Genomic DNA, 26591 nt, shown 5'->3' with positions numbered 1-26591 from the left:
CTGCCGACCTTTCTGATCGACAAGCTCGGCGTCTTAGCCACTGAGCCACCTAGCCAGGTATAAATTTAATTTAATTTATTAAATAAAAATATTAAAGTTTTGTTGAGGGCAGAGTCCACGAGGTGGCAGGGCTCCAAAGATGAACAGGGTTAGGCTGGTTTAATTGCAGTTAGTCCTCGACATCCGACCACAACCGAGACCAAAATTTCTCCTCAGAAGTGAATTTCCCCCCATTTTACAGCCTTTCCTGCTATAACTTTTAAGTGAATCATTTAAAAGGTCACGCGAAGTGTTAGTACCACTTTATAAGGCCACACCTAGAATCCTGCATCCAGTTTTGGTCGCCATGATGTAAAAAAGATGTGGAGACTCATGAACAGTGATGGCTAACCTTTTTGCCATCGCGTGCCAGGAGAGGGGGGGGCGGGGGAGGGTCGCGCACGCACGTGCCCACACGCACGTTTTTTCCTGTCCCCAGCCTCCAGAGACTCCTAGAGAGGCTCCTACAGACTCCTAGAGAGGTTCTGGAGGCTGGGGACAGCAAAAAACGTCACTTCCTGTCCCACCGGGAGTGGGGAAATGGGCCCTTTGAGCCTCCGTAGGGCCTCCAAGGAAGTGGGAAAGGCTGTTTTCGCCCTCCCCAGACTCCTAGAAAGGCTCTAGAGACTGGGGAGAAAAAAAAAACGGGCCTTCCCCACCCCACCCCCCCAGGCCCTCCAGAGGCAGGAAACAGCCTGTTTCCCTACTTCTGGTGGGCCCAGAAGGCCCAAAAATCAGCTGGCCGGCGCGCGCATGCGCCCCAGAGCTGAGCTGGCGTGCCCACTAATATGGCTCCACGTGCCACCTGTGGCACGCGTGCCATAGGTTCGCCATCACGGCTCTGGAAAGAGTGCAGAGAAGAGCAACCAAGAGGATTAGGGGACTGGAGGCGAAAACATACAAAGAACGGTTGCAGGCACTGGGTATGTCTAGTTTAATGAAGAGAAGGACTAGGGGAGACATGATAGCAGTCTTCCGATATCTCAGGGGCTGCCCCAAAGAAGAGGGAGTCAACCTATTCTCCAAAGCACCTGAGGGCAGGACAAGAAGCAACGGATGGAAACTAATCCATTAATCCATTAATATATAAATACATGTAATAAATAAATAAATAATCAAGGAGAGAAGCAACTAAGAACTAAGGAGAAATTTCCTGACAGTGAGAACAATTAATTAATTAATAAAACTTGCCTCCAGAAGTTGTGAATGTTCCAACACTAGAAGTTTTTAAGAAGATGTTGGATAACCATTTGTCTGAAGTGATGTAGGGTTTCCTGCCTAAGCAGGGGGGTTGGACTATAAGACCTCTAAGGTCCCTTCCAACTCTGTTCTTCTATTCTGTTCTAAATTCTGAGAGTTGCAGTCCATCCATCTTAAAGAATGCTGGCTGGGGAAGTCTGAGATTTGAAGACCACCGATCTTAAATCAAGCTGGTTGGGGAATTCTGGGAGTTGTAGTCTATTCACTCATCTTAAATAATGCTGGCTGGGGAATTCTGGGAGTTGAAGTCCACTCGCCTTAAATCTACGAAGATTGAGAATTACACTGTTCTGGACAGAGTCTAGGAAAACGAGGTGGGCAAGGTCTCCATCCCACTTTAATTCTTCCTGTTGTATCTCAAGCTACACACCCATACAGTCTCACACCCACCCACCCACCCATTTCCTTCTTACTCATCAATGGCTTGTGGCTGACTGGCGCATCTTTGGGTCCCCATGCTGCCTTCTCGATTCTCCAGGATATGTTGGCCTAAAGTCACACAAACAAAAAGGCACAGGTGAGGATGAGCATGATTATAAGAGCCTTGATGGCGCAGCAGACTAAAAGTGCTGTTAAGTAGCACCAGCTGCCTGCAATTACTGCGAGTTCAAATCTCACCAGGCTCAAGGTTGACTCAGCCTTCCATCCTTCCGAGGTAGGTAAAATGACGACCCAGATTGTGGGGGCAATAAGCTGACTTTGTATAAAAAAGAACATCGCTTAGGGGGGCCCGAAAGCCCTGCTAAGCACGTATATACAAAAAATATGAAGGCTATTGCTTAACGCATTGTAAGCCACCCTGAATCTCCGGAGAAGGGCGGCATATAAATCGAACCAATAAATAAATAAATAAAATCAAGGAAACAAACTTTTGCAAGTAAAAAAAATATAGCCTAAATTCCAACTTCTGGCATTTCCAGGTAGTTAACAAGGCAGGGGAAAAGCTTGGAGAGCTACACCGACCGAAGCCTCCTGTGATGCCACCCAGGGTGGCGAATGAAAAATCGGCAGGGAAAGATCTCAGAGGCCAACCGTTCAACCTTGAATGATAAAATATTTCCTCCGATTGAAAATGTTTTTTTTTCCCCACTTGAAGTTGTGTCAGGAGTGGGAATCAAAAATTTTAGCAACCTGTTTGTTGCCCGCTTGCTGGGTGGGCGTGGCCATGGTGGGTGTGGCCTACTCGGCCTCCTGCACCACGGCGGGGGGGAGGGGTGTTTTTGCCCTCCCCAGGCTCCAGGGGCTTTTCTCGAGCCTCTTGGAGGGCAAAAACGGCCTCCTTGGGATCTGGAGGCTCTCCAGAGGACGGAAACAGGCTCGTTTCTGGACTTCTGGAACTTCCGGGAGGCCCGTTTTTTGCCCTCCCAGAGCCTCCACGCGGTCCCTGGCATCCAAAACGGGCTGTGTGGAGACTCCTGGGAGGGGCAGAGCAGGCGGAGCCAGCCGTTCCTTGCAACTACAGGTTCAGTGAACCAGATGTAAAATTAGCATCCGGTTTGCCCGAAACCGGTTGAATCCCAACCCTGAGTTGTGTGACAAATGATGCTGCCAGTCACAGCAGGAAATACTAAGGCTGGGTTTGCAAGCAGTAGCCATTTTGAGATGTGTGGACTTCAACTCCCAGAATTCTGGAAATTGAAGTCCACGTATCTCAAAATGTCTGCAGCTGCTTTAGATTGAAGGGTCAAGAAATGTTAAACTGGATGAAGGCAGCTCGGACCATTCCAGGATCATCAATCCGCAGGGATCCACCCAGGAAATCGATCCACTCCCGCCACTCACCTTCGCGGGAGAGAGCTTCCAGGATGTTGTTACAAGTTGATGCCAGATTGGCAATGGAATCCCATTCGTCTTCCAGGGACTCCCCAGCTTCAGAGAGGACTGTGGGGGGACAGGAAAGAAAGACTTTCACCACCAGTTTACTTGGACTGGAAGGGACGGGCTGGCCCCCAAGACCCCCAAGGAGCTTTCCCCTTTTGAGGGAAGGGGGAAAGAGAGGAAAGGAAAGGAGAAATGGAGGAGATTAGGAAGGAAGGAAAAGAAAGAGAAAGAGTGGGAGGAAGGAAGGGGGAGGAAGAAAGAAAAGAAGGGGAAAAGGAAGGGGAAGAGAGGGAGGAAGAAAGAAGAAAGGAAAGAGGGAGGAAAAGGAAGAGGGAGGAAGGAAGGGGAGGGAAGAAGGAAGGAAAGGGAAAAAGAAGTGGAAGAAAGTGAGAAAGGAAGGGGAAGGAAGAGGAAAGAAGGGGAAAAGGAAAAGGAAGAGAGGGGAAGGAAGGGCTGGCTTGAGTTAAATTTTAAATTGATTTTAAATTGGGTTGTTTTAATTTACGGCCAAAATATTTAATTATTTTAAACTGTTTTTAAATTTTGTATGTTCTGTTTTTTACTTTGGCTGTTCACCGCCCTGAGTCCTATTTGGAGAAGGGCGGTATAGAAATAGGAACAAACAAACAAACAAACAAACAAACAAACAAACAAATAAGAAAAGGAAGGAGAGAGGGAGAGAGGAAGGGAGGGAGGAAAAGGAAGAGGAAGAGAGGGAGGAAGGAAGAAGAAAGGAAAGAGGGAGGAAAAGGAAGAGGGAGAAAGGAAGGGGAAGGAAGAAAAGGGAAAAAGAAGTGGAAGAAAGTGAGAAAGGAAGGGGAAGGAAGAGGAAAAAAGGAGAAGAGGAAGAGAGGGAGGAAGAAAGAAGAAAGGAAAGAGGGAGGAAAAGGAAGAGAGTGAGGAAGGAAGGGGAAGGAAGAAGGAAGGAAAGGGAAAAAGAAGTGGAAGAAAGTGAGAAAGGAAGGGGAAGGAAGAGGAAAAAAGGGGAAAAGGAAGAGGAAGAGAGGGGGAAGGAAGGAATAAAGAAGGAAGGAGAGAGAGAGATGAAGGGAGGCAGGAAAAGGATGAGGAAGAGAGGGAGGAAAGAAAGAAGGGGAAGGAAGAAAGAAGGAAAGGGAAAAGGAAGCAGAAGAGAGTGAGGAAGGAAGAAAGGAAGGGGAAAAGAAGAGGGAGGAAGGGAGGAGAAGGAAGAGGTGAGAAGCAGAGAAAGGGAAGTACGAACGGAAAGAGAAAAGGAAGGAAAGGGAATGGGAAGAGGAAGGGAAGAAATCAATCCTCAAACACGACAACTTTGGGGAATCCTGACCTGCTCCGAACATCCCCATCGTAGCATGTTGTGCACCCCCACTTTCTCTGCCCCCCCCTCATCCCACCCACCCCCCACCTTGATGCTGGGGCTAAGCTGGACAGACAGGAAAGCCAAAGCGGAGGGTCCCACTTCCTTACTTTTGGTGATGGAATTCCGTAGCGAAAGCGTCCGGGGTAAAAATTTATTGCTGTCACTCGCTTCCAGAGGTGGCAGGGCCTTCTCTCCCGGCGGGGATGATGGAAAGCCTTTGGCCTCCTGAGCTACGAGGCCAGGCGTGTGATAGTTGATGACAGCCTCTCTCGGATGGTCCTGCAAGCACAACAAGGGAGAAAGAGAAGAGGCAGGTGAAATCTGAAACATGGATTGTTTGGACCAGAGAGAAATTCACCTTTCGGAGAAATTGCAAAGTTTCTCCATCACCACCAGAGGTGGTTTTCAGCCGGTTCGCACCAGTTCAGGCAAACCTGTAGCAGCGATCTCGGCTCCCTCGTTGTGCTATTTAGGTACGTTTTTGAGGCTGGGCGCATATGCGGAAGGTGCATGAGCAAACAAAGCACATGCGCATAAGGCCGGGCGCATGTGTTCTGATGTAGGCTTCCGCAGAAAGTATACAACACAATCTTAGTCCCGGCAAACCTCTTTTATTCATACGGCTGTGAATTATTGTCCTTCCCAGTCTGACAGGCTTCTCAAATAGTCTTTCAGGGGAGTGTTTACAAACACCCACCTTATCTCCCTTGGAATGCTGCCAGAGAACTAATTGCCACACGCAGGGCAAGGCCAAACTTAGCACAGAGTCAAACAGAGCTTTCCCAAAGCTTTTACTGACCAGATTAAAACTAATCGCTTCCTGCAAAAGCTCACATCCCATTCGCTCCTGTTTTATGTCTTATGGGAGGGGCCGATCATCTAAGCCTTGCTCCCAAGTCGACCCTGTTTCCTTAATTGTTCCTGTTTTCTGGCAGCTCTGCACATATGCACACTGGGAACAGGCTCCTGCTGTTCTTCAGCCTCGCTGATGTCAGACTCCGGAGGCAGCAAAGAACTACCAGATGGCCTTGGCTCCCTCTCTGCCTCTGACTCAGATTCCTCGTCCGAGCCTTCCCCAGACTCCAGGACTGGCCCACATTCCTCCCCAACCTCCTCACTGTCCGAATCTGGCCGCTGGCAGGCCACAACAGCATGCATGGACAGTGTCCGCGCAGCGAGCCGGTGGTAAAGGTAAGTGAAACCCATCCCTGATCACCACCACTACTCCTGGTCCGGTCCCAGTGTGCTTTGCAAAAGGGTGGGGGGACTACAACTCCCAGAATTCCCAGCTGGTGTCAAGATTCATGGGAAATGTTTTTACTGACAGCTCTACCAGGGAGGGGTAGATCATACAGGTAGTCCTCCAGTGAGCCCAAAATTTTTTGTTGTTAAGTAAGAAATTTGTTAAATGACCAAAAAAATTCTGGTCCTTGTTTGTTTTTGTAAGTCAAGGACTCTCTGTATTAGCATTTTGTGAAGGTAGCAATTGTCTATCAGGGGTATAAGCATCTTATTGGACTACCGTAATTTTCGGACTATAAGACGCACCGGAGTATAAGACGCACCAAGATTTTGAAGAGGAAAACAAGAAAACAAACTTGCTTTGGGCCTCAGCGCGTCTGATTTTTGCCCTCCCCGGCCCCCAGGAGCACTCTGCAGGCCTCCTAAGCCCTCTGCGTGCCCCGTTTTTGTGAAAAACACGCCCATTTTTGGCAAAAATCGGATGTGCGGGGTGGAGTTTCGGGAGGCCAAAAATGGCCGTATTCGGTGTATAAGATACACCGACATTTCCACCCTCTTTTAGGGGGAGGAAAAAGTGTATCTTATACTCCGAAAGTTCAGTAAGTTGATTCTTTTGAAATCGGTGTGGTCTCTCTGAGAATTTCCTACATGGGGTCAGACAAGATGGCCTTTGAGGTCCCACCCCTCGACACCTGAGTCTATGAAACACTTACCAGATCTCGATCCGGGAGGACCTTGGGAGTGGTTGCCAAGATGATATCTGGAGGAGGATTGGACGGAAGAGAGAAACCTTTGGGTGGAATCCTGCCAAGAACACAAATGTTTGTGGTTATGGGGGAAGGAATAAGGAGAAAGAATCAAGTGAGTCAGAATTCACACAGGAAACCTGTCAATATTCAAACAGAAACGGTCCCTCCCTGCTTTGCGTGACTCAAATTTGGCACAAATGGCAAATTCCAGGTGTCTTTCCTGGTGCAAGGAAAGGTAAAATAGGAACAAATTTAAAATCTGAAGAGATATTCTCTGCCTCTCCCAAAAAACCAGACCAAATATTTCATCCACCCTATAGCTACATAGACTGAAATTCCTTCCGTTTTCATCATTGATTCATTTTATTTTTGGGGGGCAACTAATCTAGTTCGGCTAGATTTCCAGAACAAGCTTCAACTCGAATTCTAACTCAATCCACCTTCTTTGCTCATCTCGAATCCAGACCCGTGGCCTACCGGATAGCTAAAAATCCAAGTATTTATTAATGGGGACCTCTGATCTTCCTAAATAAAACCCCAGTGTCTCCTGTGGTAAAAAAAATCCAAATTGTTCATTCAATTTTTTCTCCGCTCGGCTGGAGAGCCCTTGTTCGGTGGTGGTGCCACAGGAGCCGAGTTCAAATCCTCCCCGCCCCACAGCTCAACCAGCCAGGAGTGGGACTGTGGGAGGTTAGGCCGGCTGCGAGAATCATGTTTTTGAAGCCCAGCAATACCACGAGGTAGAAGAGAGAAGAAGGAGAGAGGCGGAAGGGCCCGTCGGCTAAGATGGAAGGGTGTACGAGCAAGTCGCGACTAAAATGACGGGGTTCCTTACGGGTCGGGAGGGGCTGGGGTTTGGTTGCTGTGGCTCTGTAAGAATTCGGTCCTCTCTTCGGCCAAGAGGTGAGGCGCCCCATCCTGCAGGGATAAGGAATGCAGGAGTTGAAAGGTGACCGGTTTGAAGACTACTTCGCTGGCCGGCCGGCTTAGTTCGGCGTCTCCGACCGGCGGTTCACTCCTCCGCTTCTCCTGCAGCGATTTCTGGTACAGCTCGGAGAAACTCCTGTCGAAAAAGAATTGAGGGCGCAAGATCACACACGGGACGGAGGGCGATAGAAATTTTTAAAAATGTTTTGAGCTTTTCCAAAATAAGACTGGACTGTTGTGGCCCGTCAGCGGCCTGTGCAGCTAGGAGCTGATTCCGACAGCGAGGAGGCTGGAGAAGATGTGGTGCCAGAGGCGGGGATTCAGCCAGAACCTCCAGAAGCTCCCTCAAGTGAGGAGGAAGAAGAGGAGGAGCCTCTTCTCGATGCACGGGCGCGCAGAGCTGCCAAAAGGCAGGAGTGGTTCCTCAGGAGGAGGTCTCCTCGAGAGTAAGGCTTGGGGCTAATTGGCCACTCCCTTAGCGTATTTAAGGAAGGACGACGACTGAGGCAATTTGCAGGGAACAACTTAGTTCACTCTCCTTCGCGTCTTGATCTTAGTTCTCTGCAAATTGCTTCTGGGCTTTCTGCCAACCATAGTAAGATTACGATTATTTATTCTTTGGATTCTTGTAGGCTGTTAAGAAAGTTAATTAACAGCCTTTGTTTAAAAAAAAAAAACTGATTTAATTTAGTAAACTAAGGTTTGTACAGACTTTGTGTGTGCTGCGTTCTTTACGGTCCGTACCTGGGACTGAACATGGACAATCATTAGACCGGTCTTAAGAACTCCTGCCTTGAGGAAAGGGTTGGACTAGAAGACCTCCGAGGTCCCTTCTACCACAGGGATTCTACTTTCTAGGTTCTCAAAGGGCACTTCCTTGCAGAACGTTTCATGACCCAGGTAGGGAACAGCATCAGTGCTAGAATGGAGGGGATGATGATGCTAAGAGTGACAATAGCCAAGAGAAAAAAGGTCCAGAAGTGTTTCTTTTTGGGAAAAAAAATCCACACTTATTCAAGTCAAGCCCATTTAAAATCAGTGAAAAAAACCTGATCCCATTTGATACTCAGGAAGCTCAAACTGCCCAAAGAGATGCTGATCCAGTTATACAAAGGAATTATTGAATCTGTCATCTGCACCTCCATAACTGTCTGGTTTGGCTCTGCAACCCAACAAGACAGACAGAGACTTCGGAGGATCATTAGAACTGCAGAAAAAACCATGGCTACCAACCTGCCTTCCGTTGAGGACCTGTATACTGCATGAGTCAAAAAGAGGGCTGGGAAAATATCTACAGACCCCTCGCATCCTGGACATACACTGGTTCAACTCCTACCCTCAAAACGACGCTATAGAGCACTGCACACCAGAACAACTAGACACAAGGACAGTTTTTTCCCGAACGCCATCACTCTGCTCAACGAATAATTCCCTCAACACTGTCAAACTATTCACTAAGTCTGCACTACTATTAATCTTCTCATCTTTCCTACCACCCATCTCCTCCTTGCTTGTATTCTTTTGATTTATATTGATTGTTTCCTAGTCTGATTCGATTGCTTTTTCTTCCTATGACTATCATTAAGTGTTGTACCTTATGATTCTTGATGAACGTATCTTTTATGTACACCGACAGCGTATGCAGCAAAGACAAATTCCTTGGGTGTCCAATCACACTTGGCCAATAAAGAATTCTATTCTACGTATCAGCGTGGGAAGCCGTCACACCTCCTTGCCAAACAGATTTCTGTCATTCGGCAAAGATTAAACTTCTCCAGCCTGGGGAGATACTTAACACCCTCTAGGCGAGTTGGGCAGGATGGGTTCTGTAGTCTTGATGGCGCAGAATTGCAAGATGCCCAATTAATAGGGAACTCCGGAGCAGGATGAACCCAGGAGAAGGGCCCCGGTACACCCCGTACGTATGATTGACGCGGATCGGCTCACCTTCTGGGCCTTCCATTCTCATCCGGAGGAACAACAGTGATGGTGACTTTTTTCGCCGTCCGCAGGAGTTCGGCGGTCTGAGGGGGTGTCAAGCCGGGCAAGGGTCTTTCGCACACACGGACCAGGCGGGCCCCTGGCTGGAGCCCGGCTTTTTCCGCAAAGGTGAAGCGTTCCACTTCGGTTACAAACCCTTCGTGGTCCATTTGGAAACCCAGCTGGCCAACGCCATTCCGTAAGAGCGTCAGTTCCCGGGTCTCGCACCCGCGGGTCACCAACTGGCAGAGGAAGGCAGGGAGAGGGTTAGACTGGGGTAGATTGCAGGGGTGATATCGAAATATCATCATCATTATTATCATTATCATCTTTTAAAGACCCCAGAATCCCTTGCAGGGAACTGAATGGAGCTAACCGAGTGTTTGAATGGCCGGATGCCCTTCCTGTTTCCAATACTGAGTTTTGTTCGGCAGATATATTCTCACGATGCCCAGGGAGAGAAATATCTGCCTCTACCTAGGATCGAACTCACAGACTCCTGATTGTGAGACGAGGGCTCCCTCTCTAAGCCACCGCACCCCTCCTGTTGATACTGAAATATAATTTTATCGTCTTTTATTTATCTATCTATATATTAAATGATAGTGTTTTATTCCAATTTCATTTCAAACTGTATTTCATTCCAATTTCATTTTCAATTGTCTATTATTCCAATTTCATTTCAAATTGTATTTTATTCCAATTTCATTTTAAATTGTGTTTTATCAGATTTTAGTAATAATTTGTGTCTGGAGCGCGGCACTTTGATATGGTCCAAGGGCTAATCAATAAAGTAAAGTAAAGAGAAGGGAGGGGAGGGGTGGGAAAAGATAAATGATTTGCAGGGATGGCACAAAACCTTTTAGCGAAAGGCTCTGTGAGTTTGAGATGGTTGGGCACAGCCATGAGTGAGTTGGACTGGGAGGCTCTGAGTTCTAGTCCTGCCTTAGGCAAAGAAGCCCCTGAGGTGTCTTTAAGCCAGGGGTGTCAAACTCAAAGCATGCGGGCTGCATCCGGCCCACAGGCCCACCCTGGAAACGGCGAAGGACCGGCCCACAGTGCCTCTGCTAGCGAAAACGAAGCTCAGGAAGGCCACGTAAGGCCTGCCCGGGCTCCATTTTCAGCCGCTACGGCCTCCTGCAACACTCTGGCAGCGAAAATGGAGCTGGGGGGGGGTTATTTGTCACGTGCGGCCTCCCCAAGCTCCGTTTTTGCTGACAGCGGGTTGTAGGAGGCTGTGGCGGCCGAAAACGGAGCCTCGATGAGTCACGTGGAGCTGGCCACGCAAACCCAGGCCACCCCCCTCCCGCCCTCCGAAGTCAAACACAACCCTGATGCGGCCCTCAATAAAATTGAGTTTGGCATCCCTGCTTTAGGCCAAGTGTTTCTCAATCTCAGCAACTTCATCTTATGTGGACTTCAACTCCCAGAATTCCCCAGCCGGCAAGAGAGTTGAAATCTACATCTTGTTAAAAAACCTCTTATGCTTGTTGGGAGTTGTAGTCCAGATATCTTCAAGTGGCTAAGATTGAGAAATTCTGCTTCTGGGTCAGAGAAGCTGTGGGTCCCGTGTACAGCAGCATCCTAAAATGAACGCTTTCGAAGTCATAATACGGGTAGTCCTCGATTTACGACCACAATGGAGCCCCAAATTTACGTTGCTAAGCGAGACAGCTGTTAAGGGAAGGTTGCCGCATTTTACGACCTTACTTGCCGCAAGTTGTTAAGTGAATCAGGTTTCCCAAACTGACTTTGCTTGCCAGAAGATCGCCAAAAAAAGGGAGGGGGGGTGTCACATGACCCCAGGACATTGCAACCGTCATAAATACGAGTCAAGTTGCCAAGCATCTGAATTTTGATTCAGGTTATAAGTGAGAAAGCTGTCCCACGTCCCTCTTTTCCAGTGCCGTTGTAACTTCAAATGGTCACTAAATGGACAGTTGTAAGTCGAGGACTACCTGTACACACCAGATCGCCTCTGAGCATGTGGAAAGTGCAATGCCCTCCCAGCAGGAAGGACTGTAAGCCCATCCGGATCTAAACTTCCAGAAGGAGCAGCAACATTTTCCCCTCACAAAAGGAATTCTAGAAAAAAGAGGCAAATTTACACACACACACACAAAATAAATCCTACTTGTAGCCGATGGACAATATCGCGAATGTCCGATGCCTGGCCCTCGTCCACACGCATGCAAATATAATCCCCGGTTTCGTAATAAAGGTCCAAGTTACAACTCTCCGAAAAAGTCCAAGCCAGGATATCCCGGCACGAGCAGTTAAAAACCACTCTCTTCTCGCGGGCATCAATGAGGACTAGAAACTCCGAGGAGATGCCCAGCAGGCACCGGAGATCTAATGTCTTGCTGTTGGGTTCTTTGCTCCCGTCCCGGGCCCAGACGCCCCACACCAAAGCGCCCGCGCTGTGGGCCTCGGCCCCCTTGGGAACTTTAGACTTCTCGCGTTTCTTGGCCGCCGGCAAAGTGATGAGAGGCCGCCGAGAAGTCGAGGCCTCCAACGTGCTAGTGGTGGCGTGGTTGAGTGCCAAGTCTCGGAGGTACTCCTGGCGCGTCCGGGTGGCCATGGCATGGAACTTGCCGGACCGCTCGGCGGAGTTTTCGGCGTTGATCACCTTGGCGAGGAGAAGGTCCCGGAAAGCTGGACCCTTCATAAAACAGTTCTCAGCCGGGATGCAGGGCCCGAAGTGCGGGATGTCCTCGGTGCAGCTGACCGCCACGCTGGATGGAGAAGAAGGGAAATGGTCATTGACGGCCTCTCCGAGAGAATTTTAACACCACTGCACGGAGAGCTGTTTTCGAGTCTCCGGCTCACCAGCGCCAAAACCTACGTACAGATAGGTTATGACCTCGTGGATATTTGTGCCCATTGTACAGATTGGAAACACTGAGGCGTTTAAAAAAAATGTAAAGGCTGCCGTTAAGGCCATTCCAACTTTTCTATGTCACCTGGGAAAAACCTGATCAGGTCAGTAATGGTGAACCTTTTCGGCACCAAGTGCCCAAACCGGAACACACATGTATGTGCGCGCGCCAGAGTGCCGGAAATCTGAAGACCAGCTGGCTAGTGTGCGCATGACTGTTTCAGGCATTTTTGGGGCTGTTTTTCAGACCAAAAACGGCACAAAAAACGACCAAAAAGCGGCACAAAAAATGACCTAAAAACGGCGCAAAAACCTGTTTTTTGGGCGTTTTTTATGCCGTTTTCCAGCGCCTCAGCACCTGTGAAGTCCAGCTGACATGCCCGCCAGAAACCAGAATAGCAGCTGGTGACGGCACACGTGCCCACAGAGGGGGCTCCGTGTGCCACCTCTGGCACGCGTGCCATAGGTTTGCCATCACGGTCATAGGTCATTTAGACAAATTTGCAGCTTGGCCGCAGGCCGTCTGTAAAACATATCGTGAAATTAACTATACAGTTAGTTCTCGACTTACAACAGCTCGTTTAGTGATCATTCAAAGCTAGAACAGCACTGAAAAAAGCGATTTAAGACTGTTTTCCCACACTTAACGACCATTGCAGCATCCCCACCGTCATGTGATTAAAAATTTGGACGCCTGGCAACGGATTCAGATTTACATCCGTCGCCGTGTCCTCCGGATCCCCTTTTGCGGCCTCATTACAAGCAAAGTCCATTCACTTAACAACCGTGTTACTAATTTAACAACTGCAGCGATTCACTTAACAGGGGGCAGGAAGGATCGTCAAAGGGGGCAAAATTCACTTTAACCAACGTTTCGCTTAGCAACAGCAATGCTGGGCTCCATTGTGGTCGTAAGTCGACTATACTCTTCAGTCTTTCATTTTTTTTTTTTAAAAAAAATTATTTTTCAAAGCTTCGTTTCGAAAAGATATGTTTTATGTTTTTTTTAAAATAAAAAAACTTTTATTCAAAAAAATATTTTTTTTAAAAAAATTAATTCTTTAGTTTAAATGCAAACTAGAAGTAGTCCTCGACTTATGACCATAATTTTTTTTTTTTGCTTTAATTTATATGCCGCCCTTCTCCAGAGACTCAAGGCGGCTTACAATGCGTTAAGCAATAGCCTTCATACTTTTGTATATTTATACAAAGTCAGCTTATTGCCCCACAATCCTTTGAAAGGATGGAAGGCTGAGTCAACCTTGAGCCTGGTGAGATTTGAACTTGCAGTAATTGCAAGCAGCAGTTGTTAATAACAGTGCTTTAGTCCACTGTACTACAGGCTCTGGGACCAGAATGCCTGTTGCTAAGCGAGGAAGTGGTTAAATGAGTTGAGTGTGTGTGTGCTTGGTTGTGTGTGTGTGTGTGTTTGTAGAAAGGTACACAAAAAAAATTAAAAGAAAAAAAGACTAACCAAAGAATTGCCTGGGGGAATTTTATGGCCGTTCCTGCAGTGCCCCCTAGTGGCCTGTCGGAACAGAGACTCTGCAAAAGCGCCAAATTAAAAAAAAAAAAAAAACAAGAACCAAGATATAGGTCAATGATGGCTAACTTTTTTGCTGTCGTGTGCCAAAAGCGTCACGTGCACACATGCCCACACCCATAATTCAATGTGCCCCACCCCCACACACATGCATGCACGACCCTCCCTCCGCGCTTCCCCCGCTTATGGCATGGTGGGCCGGGTAGGCCCATTTTTCACCCTCCCCAGGCACAAAAGGCTCTCTTGGAGTCTGGGGAGGGCGAAAACAGCCTTCCCCAACCCCCCCCGGAGGCCCTCTGGAGGCCGAAAACAGCTTGTTTTCCGACTTCCGGTGGGTCCTGTAGGCCCGAAAATCAGCTGTGTGCATGTGCGCTGGAGCTGAGCTAGGGCAACGCTCGCGTGCCCACTGATTTGGCTCCGCGTGACACCTGTGACAGACGTGCCATAGGTTCGCCATCACAGATATAGGTAGTTCTCCACTTATGACCATATTAGAGCGCAAAATTTCTATTCCTAAACCAGACATTTTACAGACTGGACAACCATTTGTCTGAAATAGTATACAGTCTCCTGCTCGTACCCAGTTCCTGCAACCGTTCTTCGTATGTTTTATCCTCCAGTCCCCTAATCCTCTTGGTTGCTCTTCTCTACACTCTTTCCAAAGTCTCAACATCTTTTTTTATAGTGTGGTGACCAAAACTGGATGCAGTACTCTAGGTGTGGTCTTACAAAGTGGTACTAATACTTCAATTGATCTTGATTCTATCCTTCTGTTAATGCAGATGCTTTTTTGGCAGTTGCAGAAGGGACCTTGGAGGTCTTCTAGTCCAACCCCCTCCCCAAGACAAATGTGCTTATATCAGTGATGGCGAACCTTTCTGGCACCGAGTGTCTGGGCCACAACCCGGAAGAGGAGCTGCCCAGGGTGCATGTGCGCGCCTGAAAATGAACTTCCAGTTTCAGCCAGCTACTCTTCCGGGTTACTGGCGCGCATGCGCGCACGCCGATCAGCTGGCCGGGGCACATATTCATGCAGGAAAATGGAAGACCAGGCCTTCCAGTTTCCAGCGCTGCCACAAGCGAAAAGGCAAGTTGATCGTCATGCGTACATGCACGCAGAAACTCAGAAGAGGAACGGGGAATGCTGCGCGTGCCAGGCAACATGGCTTCACGTGCCACTTTGGGCACGCGTGCCATAGGTTCGCCATCACGGGCTTATATCATCCTGGACAAACTAAGGAGAAACTTTCTAAATGAAGGAGAAATTTCCTAACAGTGAGAACAATTAACCAGTGGAACTGCTTGCCACCAGAAGTTGTGGGTGTTTCATCACTGGAGGTTTTTAAGAAGAGACTGGACAGTCACCTCTCTGAAAGGGTCTAGGGCCGTGATGGCGAATCTATGGCACGTGTGCCACAGGTGGCACGCGTAGCCATATCTGCGGGTACGCAAGCCGTTGCCCTAGCTCAGCTCCAGCGCGCATGCGCGGGCCAGCAAACTGATTTTCGGCTGGCCCTGCTCACGCCGCCCCTCTCCTCCCTCCCAGGAGTCTCCATGCGGCCCGTTTTGGATGCCAGGTAGATACAGGGCTCGCGTGGAGGCTCTGGGAAAGCGTTTCCGGTCTCCGGGGATGGTGGGAAGGTTGTTTTCGCCCTCCCCAGCCTCCAAGAAAGCTTCTGGAACCTGGGGAGGGCAAAAAAATGGGCTTACCGGGCCCACCAGAAGCCGGGAAATGGGCCTTTTCTGGCCTTTGGGGGTGGGGTGGGGGAGGCCGGAAACGTCCTCCGGAGTCTTCAGGTAGGCCTGCTAGGTTATAGTTATAGGTGTACTGAATTATGGATGTGGGCATGCATGTCCACTCTCCCCGTTTTTGGCCCGCAACGGCAAAAAGGTTAGCCATCACTGGTCTAGGGTCTCCTGCTTGAACAGGGGTTGGACTAGAAGACCTCCAAGGTCCCTTCCAACTCTGTTATCCGGTTATTCTCTTTTACGGTTGTCCAATCTTTTCTTGAAAACCCTCCAGCGATGGAGAGATATGCCAGTTCTTCGTTTAAAATAATATCTAAAGATACGAGTGCTGTCGATCCCTTTGCCTTCTGAGAAACATTAATTCCGTTAAGAGACCCAAGCCAGCTTCTCCGGGCGTGTACATGCATGAAAGGATTTCTAGTCCACATTAAGAAAGCCATTCTTAAGAACAGACGCATTTTGGGGAGAAAAAAAAAAAAGAGCTTTCAAGAAATTCCCTTCTGGTATGATCTAGACACACAAAGAGCCCCTTTCATGCACGAAATGACTACAGAGGAAAATACTGGTATTTTCCAAAAACACAGCTTTCTCAACTAAAAAGAAATGCAGCAGTTCAACATGGAAGACAACTAAAATGAAGTGAAATGAGTACGAGATGAATCTGTGTAAACTGAAATGTGTATATTAGATGACAAGTTTACGAAAATTAAGTGTAATTGTTAAAGTTTAAGATTTAAAGATTTGATGAAATGGGCCTAGAGATTAAGGAATATAGATAAGAATTTTGATTTATAAATTGAAATAAAAATAGAGTTGTACATATTTGGGAACTAAGATCTGGGGTTATAAAATAGTAAGGTAAACATTTAGCTCAAGATGTTAGAATATTATTTTAAAATTTGTGTTTTTGATTTTAATGTTAAAAGATGTAAGGGAGGGAATTAAGCTAGATAGAATTTTGATTTATAATTGGAGATAAAAAATGAGTAGAGTTTATTTGGAAATTAAGGTTTTTGGTGATACAATAGACTGGTTTAGATTAAGATGTTAGAATTTGTGTTAAAAACGTTTGTTTTGATTTTTAATTTTAAAAGATGTAACGGGGAAATTGGGAATAGAGCTTGTTAAAGGAATGTAAGCGACTGTACTTATCTATGACCGGATCAAGGCTTCGTTCTTAAAAGATATATTTTATGTTTATGTTTGGAAAAAAAAAATAAAAAAAATATTTTTCAAAAAAACAAAACAAAAAACATGAAGGCTAGCGATGTCGAAAATGCCGCTCGCTTTTTGAGCGTCCCACAATGAGGCGCTTCGATTGCGTGGCCTGATTTGTTTGAATCTTAATTTTTTTTTTTTTCGCTTGCAAAAGGAAACACGGACTGCAATTCGGTTCCTGCACATTTCATTCTCAAAACCCGACCGTTTCTGTGCGTAATGGAAGCAAAAGATTAGAGCAAGACGGAACATTCTCAGGCCACAGAAAGAATTTAAAAAAAAAAAAAAAGAATCACAATCAAGATGCGAAATTCTACCGATAGGAAATAGAGGGCATGCAAATTGTTTTTTTTTTTTTTTTCTCTTTAATAACTCACTAACCCAATCAAGGTTTCATAGAATTCTAATTTTGATTTTGATCGTTTGTATCCTGCCTTTTATTCGTTTTACAAATAACTCAAGGGAGGGGGCTCACTTAACAATCACCTTGCTTAGGAATGGGTCCCCAACTGCGGTTGTAAATCAAGGACTACTTGTAAACCCTGCGTTTATTTCCCGAACATCATGTTCAAAAAGAAAAAAAAAACAAGGAAGTCCAGGTGCCTCTTGAAAAATAAGCACCTTTGGGACACCCATGACTGTCACTGCCTTTTTGTATTTACAAGATGAGCTCTCATTTTTGAACTTTCAGACTTACCGTAGCTTGCCAAGTTCTTATCTCTAAGCTAACTGCGCATGTCCACATTCTTTCACTTTCTTCTATCCTTTCTTTGTTCTCCGGCCAGGAGAGGTGGCCAGGAAAGCTTTGCCAAGATGTAATTAATTAGCTAGTAAGATGTTTTATTTTCTTTATAACAAATAAATGAGTTTTTCTTAGAAAATATATCTTTGGGTTTATTTTCTTAAAGTATACTTCAAGGAAAGGTCACGATCCATTCTCTAAATCAAGGTGCAATTACCCAAAAGCAGAATGGGATTAATTGCCACCTTGACAATGACCTGGAGGACTGAGAATCTCTACAGACTTTTAGCAATACAATTTGGGGTGAAGACCCTTGGAACGGTGTGGGAGGAGGAATGGATTTCCAGAGGAAAAACTGCAGACTACAGGAACCATTTTCACCACTCAGGTGACCCCGAGGACACAGATAAACCTCCAAGTGGCCTCAACAACTCTCTAAAACAAGGGTCAGCAACCTGCGGCTCTGGAGCCGCATATGGCTCTTTCGCCCCTCTGCTGCGGCTCCCTGGGACTCAAATTATGTGTCACAACCGCCAATGTGCGACACCTGCCGGCACACGATTTATTGAGCTTTTCAAACCCCGGTAGGTCAACCATGGATGAATCCAAGAAAAGTTTCAGAAGAAAACAGAATGTTTAATACAACTACATATGCTAGTTTTGTGGCCGCTCAAGAAATAATCAGGCCCGGGAAGGGTTTTTGTGGCTCCCGGTGTTTTCTTTTCTGTGGGAAACGATTCCAAATGGCTCTTTTGAGTGTTTAAGGTTGCAGACCCCTGCTCTAAAAGGATGCAAATGACCAGCTGTCTGCAAGGTGTATAAATCCTTCCGTTCTCCTCCATCCTACTCAGAGCTGAAGAAGCTTCTGGGATGAGAAGCGAAACGTCTTCAAAAAGAAAAAAAAAACAAGAAAAGTCCTGTTGACTCTTGAAAAATCACCTTTGGGACACACCACAACCTGGAGGACTTGAGACTCTCTCCAGACATTTCCTTAGCAGGATTTTTTTAGGATGATCAAAAAATGGCGAGCAATTCACCTCTGCAAAATGAGGAGGTATTGCTGCAAATCAAAACCTTTATTTTGGAGGCGTTTTGAAGCTGCAAACGCTCTTAGAATCTGTGCACTCCAGACAGGATTATTTAAAAAAAAAAACAAAAAACCCACCCTTTGACAAAAAGAAAGGCACAGTCATTTCCCATAAGTGCAGAACTCAGGGTGCAAATGGTTTCTGAATCATGCTAAAAACCACAGCACATTCGACCGAAAGGCCAACTCATGCGCGAAAAGTTTTCCAACACATCACATGCGAAAGTGTGAATCAACACGAGAAACTTTATGGTCTTTTTTTGTTGTTGTTATCAAAAGCATCAAAGAACTCAAAAAAGGTAATGTATCTAGGCTCATCCTCACCCTGTAGGTCTTTTGCAACGATTTGGGGGGGGGGGGGGGTGGCGCCTGCAACTGAGGCGCCACTAAAGATATGCCACCCTTTTTCTCCACTTTACAAAGCCTTAGAACGACCACACTTGGAATACTACATCCAGTTTTGGTCACCACATTATAAAAAAAGTTGTTGAGACTCTAGAAAGAGTGCAGAGAAGAGCAACAAAGAGGATTAGGGGACTGGAGGTTAAAACAGAGGATGAACGGTTGCAGGAACTGGGCCTGGCTAGTCTAGGGAAGAGAAGGACCAGGGGAGACAGGAGAGCATCTTCCAATATTTGAGGGGCTGCCCCAGAGAGGAGGAAGGGAGTCAAGCTATTTTCCAAAGCACCCGAAGGCCAGACAAGGAAGAATGGATGGAAACTGACCAAGGACAACCTAGAAATAAGGAGAAATTTCCTGACAGTGAGAACAATCAACCCATGGAACAGAAGTTGCCTTCAGAAGTTGTGGGAGCTTCATCCCTGGAAGCTTTCAAGAAGAGACTGGACTGAAATCTGTCAGAAATGGTGTAGGGTCTCCTGCTTGGGTGGGGGGTTGGACCAGATGTCCTACAAGGTCCCTTCCAACTCTGTAAATCTGTAACATCTTCCAATATTTGAGGGGCTGCCTCAAAGAAGAGGGGGTCAACGTATTGTCCAAAGCACCTGAAGGCAGGACAAGAAGCAATGGGTGGAAACTCATCAAGGAGAGAACCAATCTAGAACTAAGGAGAAACTTCCTGACAGTGAGAACAATTAACCAGTAGAACGACTTCCCACAGAAGTTGTGGATGCTCCATCATCTCTGGAGGTTTTTAAGAAGAGATTGGACAACCATTTGTCTGAAATGCTATAGGGTTTCCTGCTTGAGTAGGGGGTTGGATTAGAAGACCTCCAAGGTCCATGGGTGACATGATAACAGTCTTCCAATATTTGAGGAGCTGCCACCAAGAAGAAGGGAAGTCTACTTATTTCCCAAACGACCAGAAAGCGAGACAATAAATCACGGATGGATGATGATTAAAGAGAGAGATTCAACCTGGAAATAAGGAGGAATTTCCTGACAGTGAGAACATTTAATCAGTACCACAGCTGGCTTCCCAGATTTGTGGATCCGTGAGTCGGTTTGCACAATGGTAAGGGTGCAAAAGAGTGCAAGGGGATGCACAAGGCAGTGTCAGAGAAGTGTACAAGAGTTACGGAGAGGTCAAATGCATGATCCATTCCACTTCCTGAGTTTACCCTGCCCAATTATGCACAGATATATATATATTTTAAAAAAAGCAGGATGTGAAAGTGAATTTTAACACTATGAAGTGACGGAGGTTGGGTGCTAAGTTTATCTCCCCGGAAATGGAGCCGATGTTATTCAAATGTCACGACCGACGAATGACTGAGCCAAGATGAGTTCAGCTTTACTGTGAAGTAAACGGAGAAATTTGAACTCTTTTAACTCACCAATTTCACCAAGGTTATCCATTTTAATACATGCCGATGAGTGTGCATTGAAAGTGACAACAAAGTTATTCTAAGTCAATGACGGCTAACTTTTTCCTCTTTGTGTGCCAAAAGCATGCGTGTGAGTATGCGCCAGCGTGCGTGCTGACACCCGTAATGCAATGCGCGCACCCCAGTACATGCATTCACAAACCCGTGATCCCCAACCCTCGTGCATGCGGATGAGGAGTGGGATTCAAAAATTTTAGCAACTTGCACCATGACGGGGCGGGGAGGGGGAATTTTAACCCTCCCCAGGCTCTGGAGGCTTTTCTTGAGCCTTCGGGAAGATGAAAACGGCCTCCTCCGGGCTCCGGAGGCCAGAAACGGGCCTGTATCTGCACTTCTGGAATGCGCGCACTGCTCACCCGCAGACGACTTCCCCCCGTGGGTATCCCGCATTCGCCCTGCCCCCTTGAGCATCCCAAAAATCAGCTGGCCGGTGGGAAGTGCGCGCACATGTGCGCAGTGGACATGAGCTAAGCGACGGCTCGCGTGCCCGCTGAGAGGGCTCTGTGTGCCAGCTGTGGCACGTAAGCCATAGGTTTGGCATCACGGTTCTAAGTTATCCTCCTGTTGGCTTCTCTACAGATTTTAGTTGCCAGTTTAATTGCTTTCGGGGGCAGGATTCATACAATGCGCTAGGCAAAGTTAATGTGGGGAAGGACAGGTCTGGATTGAGCGTCCACCGGAAGCAACTGGGAACTGCACGTTGTATGAACGTAATGCAGGTCGGTCTTGTCTTACGACCAGAACGGAGCCCCAAATTTCTGTTGCTAAATGAGACGTTTGTGAAGTGAATTTTGCCACATTTTACGACCTTTCTTGCCACTGTCATTAAGCGAACTGAAATTATTGACTTTATTAAAAATATAATGCATTCCTCAAGTTAGCGATCATAATTGAGTCCAAAATTTCTTTTACTAAGCAAGACATTTGTTAAGGGAGTTCTGCCCCGTTTTACAACCTTCCTTGCCACAGTTGTTAAGCGAACCACTGCAGTGGTTAAGTTATTCACACAGTTGTTAAGTGAAACTGACTTCCCCATTGACGTTGCTTGTCAGAAGGTCGCAAAAAGGGACCACGTGACCCCAGGGACGCCACGACCGTCATAAATATGAGCTTGTTGCCAAAGTGCCTGACTTTTGATCACGTGACACGGGGGAAGTGGGAGGGAAAGAGGCTGCAACTGTCGTAAGTGTGAAAAACGGTCATCGGTTGTTTTTTCAGTGGCATCGTAACTTTGAATGAATCGTTGTAAGTCGAGAACTATCTGTACCGGCTTTCTTTGTTGTTGTTTTAAACCTGCCTTCACTGAATTGTGTGAACCCAGATTCTGGGAGTTGAGTCCACTTTAAGACGGGTGGACTTCAATTCCCAGAATTCCTCAGCCAGCAAAGGAAAGCTGGCTGAGGAATTATGGGAGTTGAAGTCCACAAGCACAAGCTAGCTGAGGAATTCTGGGAGTTGAAGTCTACCCGTCTTAAAGTTGCCAAGGTTGGAGACCCCTGCTATAAACAATCAGAAGTACTTTGAAAAGTTAGGATGGCGCTTCTCATCGCTTCCCTCCCCCCCCTCACCTGTACGTGGTATGATCCGAGGAGGAATGGTGTACTCTAACCACAATGAAAACATGCTGGAACTGGGAACGAACCAAGCGAGGGGTGAAGGGGAGAGCTCCGGGTTCTTGGAAGATGATGGTGACAATGTCGTTGCCGATGTGTCGTTTCCTCAACAGCTAAAAGGGAAGAATGAAGAGGGAGAGAGGATATCAAATCAACTAGTAGGTTAGTAGTATTACTATTATCCTTCTCACCTGTCCTATTACCTACCCTGTTTCCCCGAAAATAAGACCTCCCCGGATAATAAGTCCAATCGAGCTTTTGAACGCATGCACTTAAAATAAGCCCCTCCCCAAAAATAAGCCCTCCCTGAAAATATTTAAACGCACGCTCAGACGGTCCCCGCCATTTCCTCTGGTTAGGGTTAGGGAGACAGAGTTGGAAATCAGGTAAGATGGCAAGAGGAGCCCCGTCTTGCTCCACCCGCCCCAAAATAATAAGACCTCCCCGAAAATAAGGCCAAGTGCTTATTTCGGGATTCAAAAAAATATATAAGACAGGGTCTTATTTTTGGGGAAACACGGTATTTCCTTAGATTCTTACAGACTTATAGAATTTACGGTTGTATCTCATTGACTTATTGTTCATTGCTTTTATTTAGTATCCTCTCCGGATTTATGGTGGTTGCTTTAGTAGCCTATATGACTATCACTGAGCGTTGTATCTATGATTTAGGAGGATTGTATTTTAGGATTATGATTTATCACCTGTTGCTTGTATCTACACTGAGAGCTTACGCACTGGAGACAAATTCCTTGTGTGTATCCAATCACACGTGGCCAATAAAGAATTCTATTCTATTGTATTCTATCGTATCCTATCCTATCCTATCCTATCCTATCCTATCCTATCCTATCCTATCCTATCGTACTCTATTCTATTCCATATTTTCTATTCTATTCTATTCTATTCTATTCTATTTCAGAATCCTATTCAGAATATTCTATTCTATTCAGAATCCTATTCTATTCTATTCTATTCTATTCTATTCTATTCTATTCTATTCTATTCTATTCTATTCTATTCTATTCTATTCTATTCTACTCTATTCTATTCTATTCCATTCTAAATTCTACTCTACTCTATCCTATCCTATCCTATTCCATTCCACTCCATCCCATCCCACTCTATCCTATTTCTATTCTATTTATACCCAACCCAACTTTACTCAATTCTATTTTTATTCTTTCTAATTCTAATTCTATTTTATCCCATCCTATCTCTATCACTATCATCTCTACTGTTATTTTATTCTGTTCTATTATTCTATTCTATCTCTACTCTATTTCTATTTATTTCTATTTCTATTCTACAGACCCCATGCATGCACACAGACGCTGTAATACAGGTAGTCCTCAACTTAACAACAGTTCGTTTAGTGACCATTTGAAAGTTGCAACAGTACTGAAAAAAGTGAGTTAGGACCGTTATTTCAGACTTACGACGCTGCAGTATCCCATGATTTGCATTCAGACGCTTGGCAAATGACTCACATTTATGACGGTCGCAGTGCCCTGGGGTCATGTGATTTCCCCCGTTGCGACTTTCTGACCCCGCAAAGTCAACGGAGGAACCAGATTCACTTAACAACCGTGTGGCTAACTTAACAACTGCAGTGATTCACTTAACCACAGTGGCAAGAAAAGTCGATCAATGGGCCAAAAAACTCACTTAACAACCCTCTTGCTTAGTAGCGGGACATTTTGGGCTCAACCGTGATCGTTAAGTCGAGGACTATCTGTACTTTGAACATCTGCCTCGTAATAGCCTGATATTTTCACCAGACAAACCCAGATTATCTGAGAAAGCATTCCCACCCACCCCCCTCGCTCCGAGTCTCCGAAGCGCGACTTGCTTTTTCTGCTTTCTCTTCTGCAATTTCACACACACACACAAATGCACACCGCTCACCTGCTGGCGGTTGTTTGGTGTGTAGGGCAACATGGTGGAGACGTGGAACATAATCTCGTAGTCCTGATACGTGGTATACAGGGAGTGGGTCCCCGTGGAGTCGTCTGCAAAGAAGGGGGCAACGGGAAGGGAGGAGAAAACATCGTTTGGGTGGCTTTAAACGCAGCCTGCTTTAAGGGGAATGTGACAGGCACGAAGTATCAAAGGAATCATGCGTTAATATTGAAGCATAGATGATTTATTCAAGATTACGCACAAGAATCTAATCAATTCATGGTCAGCTAGAGGAGATATTCAGCCCGTTCGTACAGATTGAAGCGAACCGGTAATAATAATAATAAAAAAAAACTACCTCCAAACCAATATTTCCGACGATCAGCTGTGCCGCGTGGTTTAAGCTTTGCTACAAAGCAGGAAATCCTGCTTTCTAGCAAAGCTAAATCGCGCGGCACAGCTGATCCCCCCCCTCGCTATTCTACTTACCTTCTCAAGCCTCCTTTTGGCGCATACTACGCATGCACAAGAATCTAGTCAATTCATGGTCAGCTAGATAAGGGCCAACGGCAGAGGCGATATTCACCTTTACACCTTACCAACCACGTCATGAAATAAGTTTTTAGTACTGACCGAGCATCCTTTCGTTCCAGGGATGTGATTGTGGACAACACTGGGCCCGAGTTTGTGCAAACGTGCCATTTGTTTGTACGCACGCTTGCAGAAGCTGATCCCACCCCAACACTTACTCTTGTTGTCCAGCTGCGCGCGGTATTTGTCGAAGCCGAGTAGGCGGACCCGCTCCCCCAGGAGGTTCAGGAACTCTTCAAAGGTGGGCCCAGCCTTCTCGTTGTTGTACATGTCCTCTTCCGAACCTTGTTTCTCCCGGCAATACAGGATCCCAACTTTGCGCTGGAAGCTAAGCTGCAGGAATCAAAGACACAAAAACAGAAGTTCAGGAACTGAAGGCTGGCAAGGGAAGAAGCAACGGATGGAAACTAATCAAGGAGAGAGGCAGCCTGGAGCTAAGGAGAAACTTCCTGACAGTGAGAACAATTAGCCAGTGGAACAACTTGCCACCAGAAGTTGTGGCTGCTCCATCACTGGAGGTTTTAAAGAAAAGACTAGACTATTGTGACCTAGGCTTACTGAGTCATTAAAACAGATGAGTAGTCCCAAAAACCTCTTTTATTACTTGGCAAAGCCACACAGAGTCCAGAATCAAACAGAGATGCCGACTGGGAACAGAATTAGCAACGCTGCTTTCCTGCAAAGGGGCCCCATGTGCCTTTGTTCCTTTTTTAAGCCTTATGGGAGGGGCCAATCATCTCCAGCAAAACCAGCATTTACTGGTTTGGGACCAAACATCAAACCATTGCGCCACTTAACGACCGCCACAAAAAAAAAAATCTTGTACATTGGGTAGGTTACCTTATTTACGAGAGTCACGAGTTACAACCATAATGGCCAGAGACTCCATTACGGTCATAACTTGAGGAATACCTGTCCAGGTTTCTGACTGCATTATTGCCGCAGCCAAATTTTTCGGAACGCGCCATCCAACCTACCCCTTGCTCGTCCAGCTTCAGCAACGTCTCGGGGACTTTCGGGGAGTTGGAAGCGAGACGGAGACACGGCAGGCTGAGCTCCGGCATGATGTGCTCCAGCAGCTTCTTGGGAGGGACGCCCCGGGGAGAGGCATGGCGAACGGTGAGAGGCAGGGCATCCTCCAAAATGGATCCACGGAGGGTCCGCAGCTAGGAGGGACAGAACGAGAAGTCAAAACTGGGAAAAGAAGACATTCAAAATAACAGAACAGAATTGGAAAGGACATTGGAGGTCTTCTAGTCTAACCTTCTTCTCAAGCAGGAGTCCACAGTTCATTAAACCCTATACCCTTCTGGACAAATGGTAATAATAATAATAATAATAATAATAATAATAATAATAATAATAATAATAATAATAATAATAATAATAATAATTTTATTTCTATACCGCCCTTCTCCCGAAGGACTCAGGGTGGTGTACAACCTATTTAAAAATCCGGTCTCTTCTTAAAAAGCTCCAGTGTTGGAGCATTCTGGTGGCAAGCTGTTCCACTGGTTAATTGTTCTCACTGTCAGGAAATTTCTCCTTAGTTCTATGTTGCTTCTCTCCTTGGTTAATTTCCACCCATTGCTTCTTGTCCTGCCCTCAGGTGCTTTGGAGAATAGCTGGACTCCTTCTTCTTTGGGGCAGCCCCTGAGATATTGGAAGACTGCTATCATGTCTCCCCTAGTCCTTCTTTTCATCAGACTAGACATACCCAGTTCCAGCAACCGTTCTCGACATGTTTTAGCCTCCAGTCCCCTCATCATTTTTGCTGCTCTTCTCTGCACTCTTTCTAGAGTCTCCACATCTTTTTTACATCGTGGCGACCAAAACTGAATGCCATATTCCAAGTGTGGCCTTACCAAGGCATTATAAAGTGGTATTAACACTTCACGTGATCTTGATTCTATCCCTCTGTTTATGCAGCCTAAAACTGTGTTGGCTTTTTTGGCAGCTGCTGCACACGGCTGGCTCATATTTAAGTGATTGTCCACTAGGACTTCAAGATCCCTCTCACAGTTACTACTATTGAGCAAGGTACCACATATACTGTACCTGTGC

At 46.4% G+C, this 26591-nt stretch overlaps 1 protein-coding gene across 1 annotated transcript in view; it reads right to left on the bottom strand.

Moving 5' to 3' along the window:
• SIPA1 (signal-induced proliferation-associated 1) overlaps window positions 1-26591 on the bottom strand; it is a 40646-nt gene that overhangs the window by 10238 nt on the left and 3817 nt on the right. The window contains 11 exon segments of the mRNA XM_070950646.1: window positions 1713-1788; window positions 3082-3180; window positions 4567-4738; window positions 6415-6505; window positions 7286-7513; window positions 9325-9599; window positions 11492-12092; window positions 21990-22147; window positions 23943-24046; window positions 24686-24860; window positions 25505-25693. Of these exon segments, the coding sequence (XP_070806747.1) occupies window positions 1713-1788; window positions 3082-3180; window positions 4567-4738; window positions 6415-6505; window positions 7286-7513; window positions 9325-9599; window positions 11492-12092; window positions 21990-22147; window positions 23943-24046; window positions 24686-24860; window positions 25505-25693 (2168 nt within the window).

This window comes from Pituophis catenifer, unplaced genomic scaffold, assembly GCF_029215685.1.
Source record: "Pituophis catenifer annectens isolate HBS135680 unplaced genomic scaffold, rPitCat1.0.hap2 SCAF_10, whole genome shotgun sequence".
NCBI classification, from domain to species: Eukaryota; Metazoa; Chordata; class Lepidosauria; order Squamata; family Colubridae; genus Pituophis; species Pituophis catenifer.
Note: the sequence above shows the minus strand (reverse complement) of the source record. Positions and strands in the feature narration are given on the sequence as shown.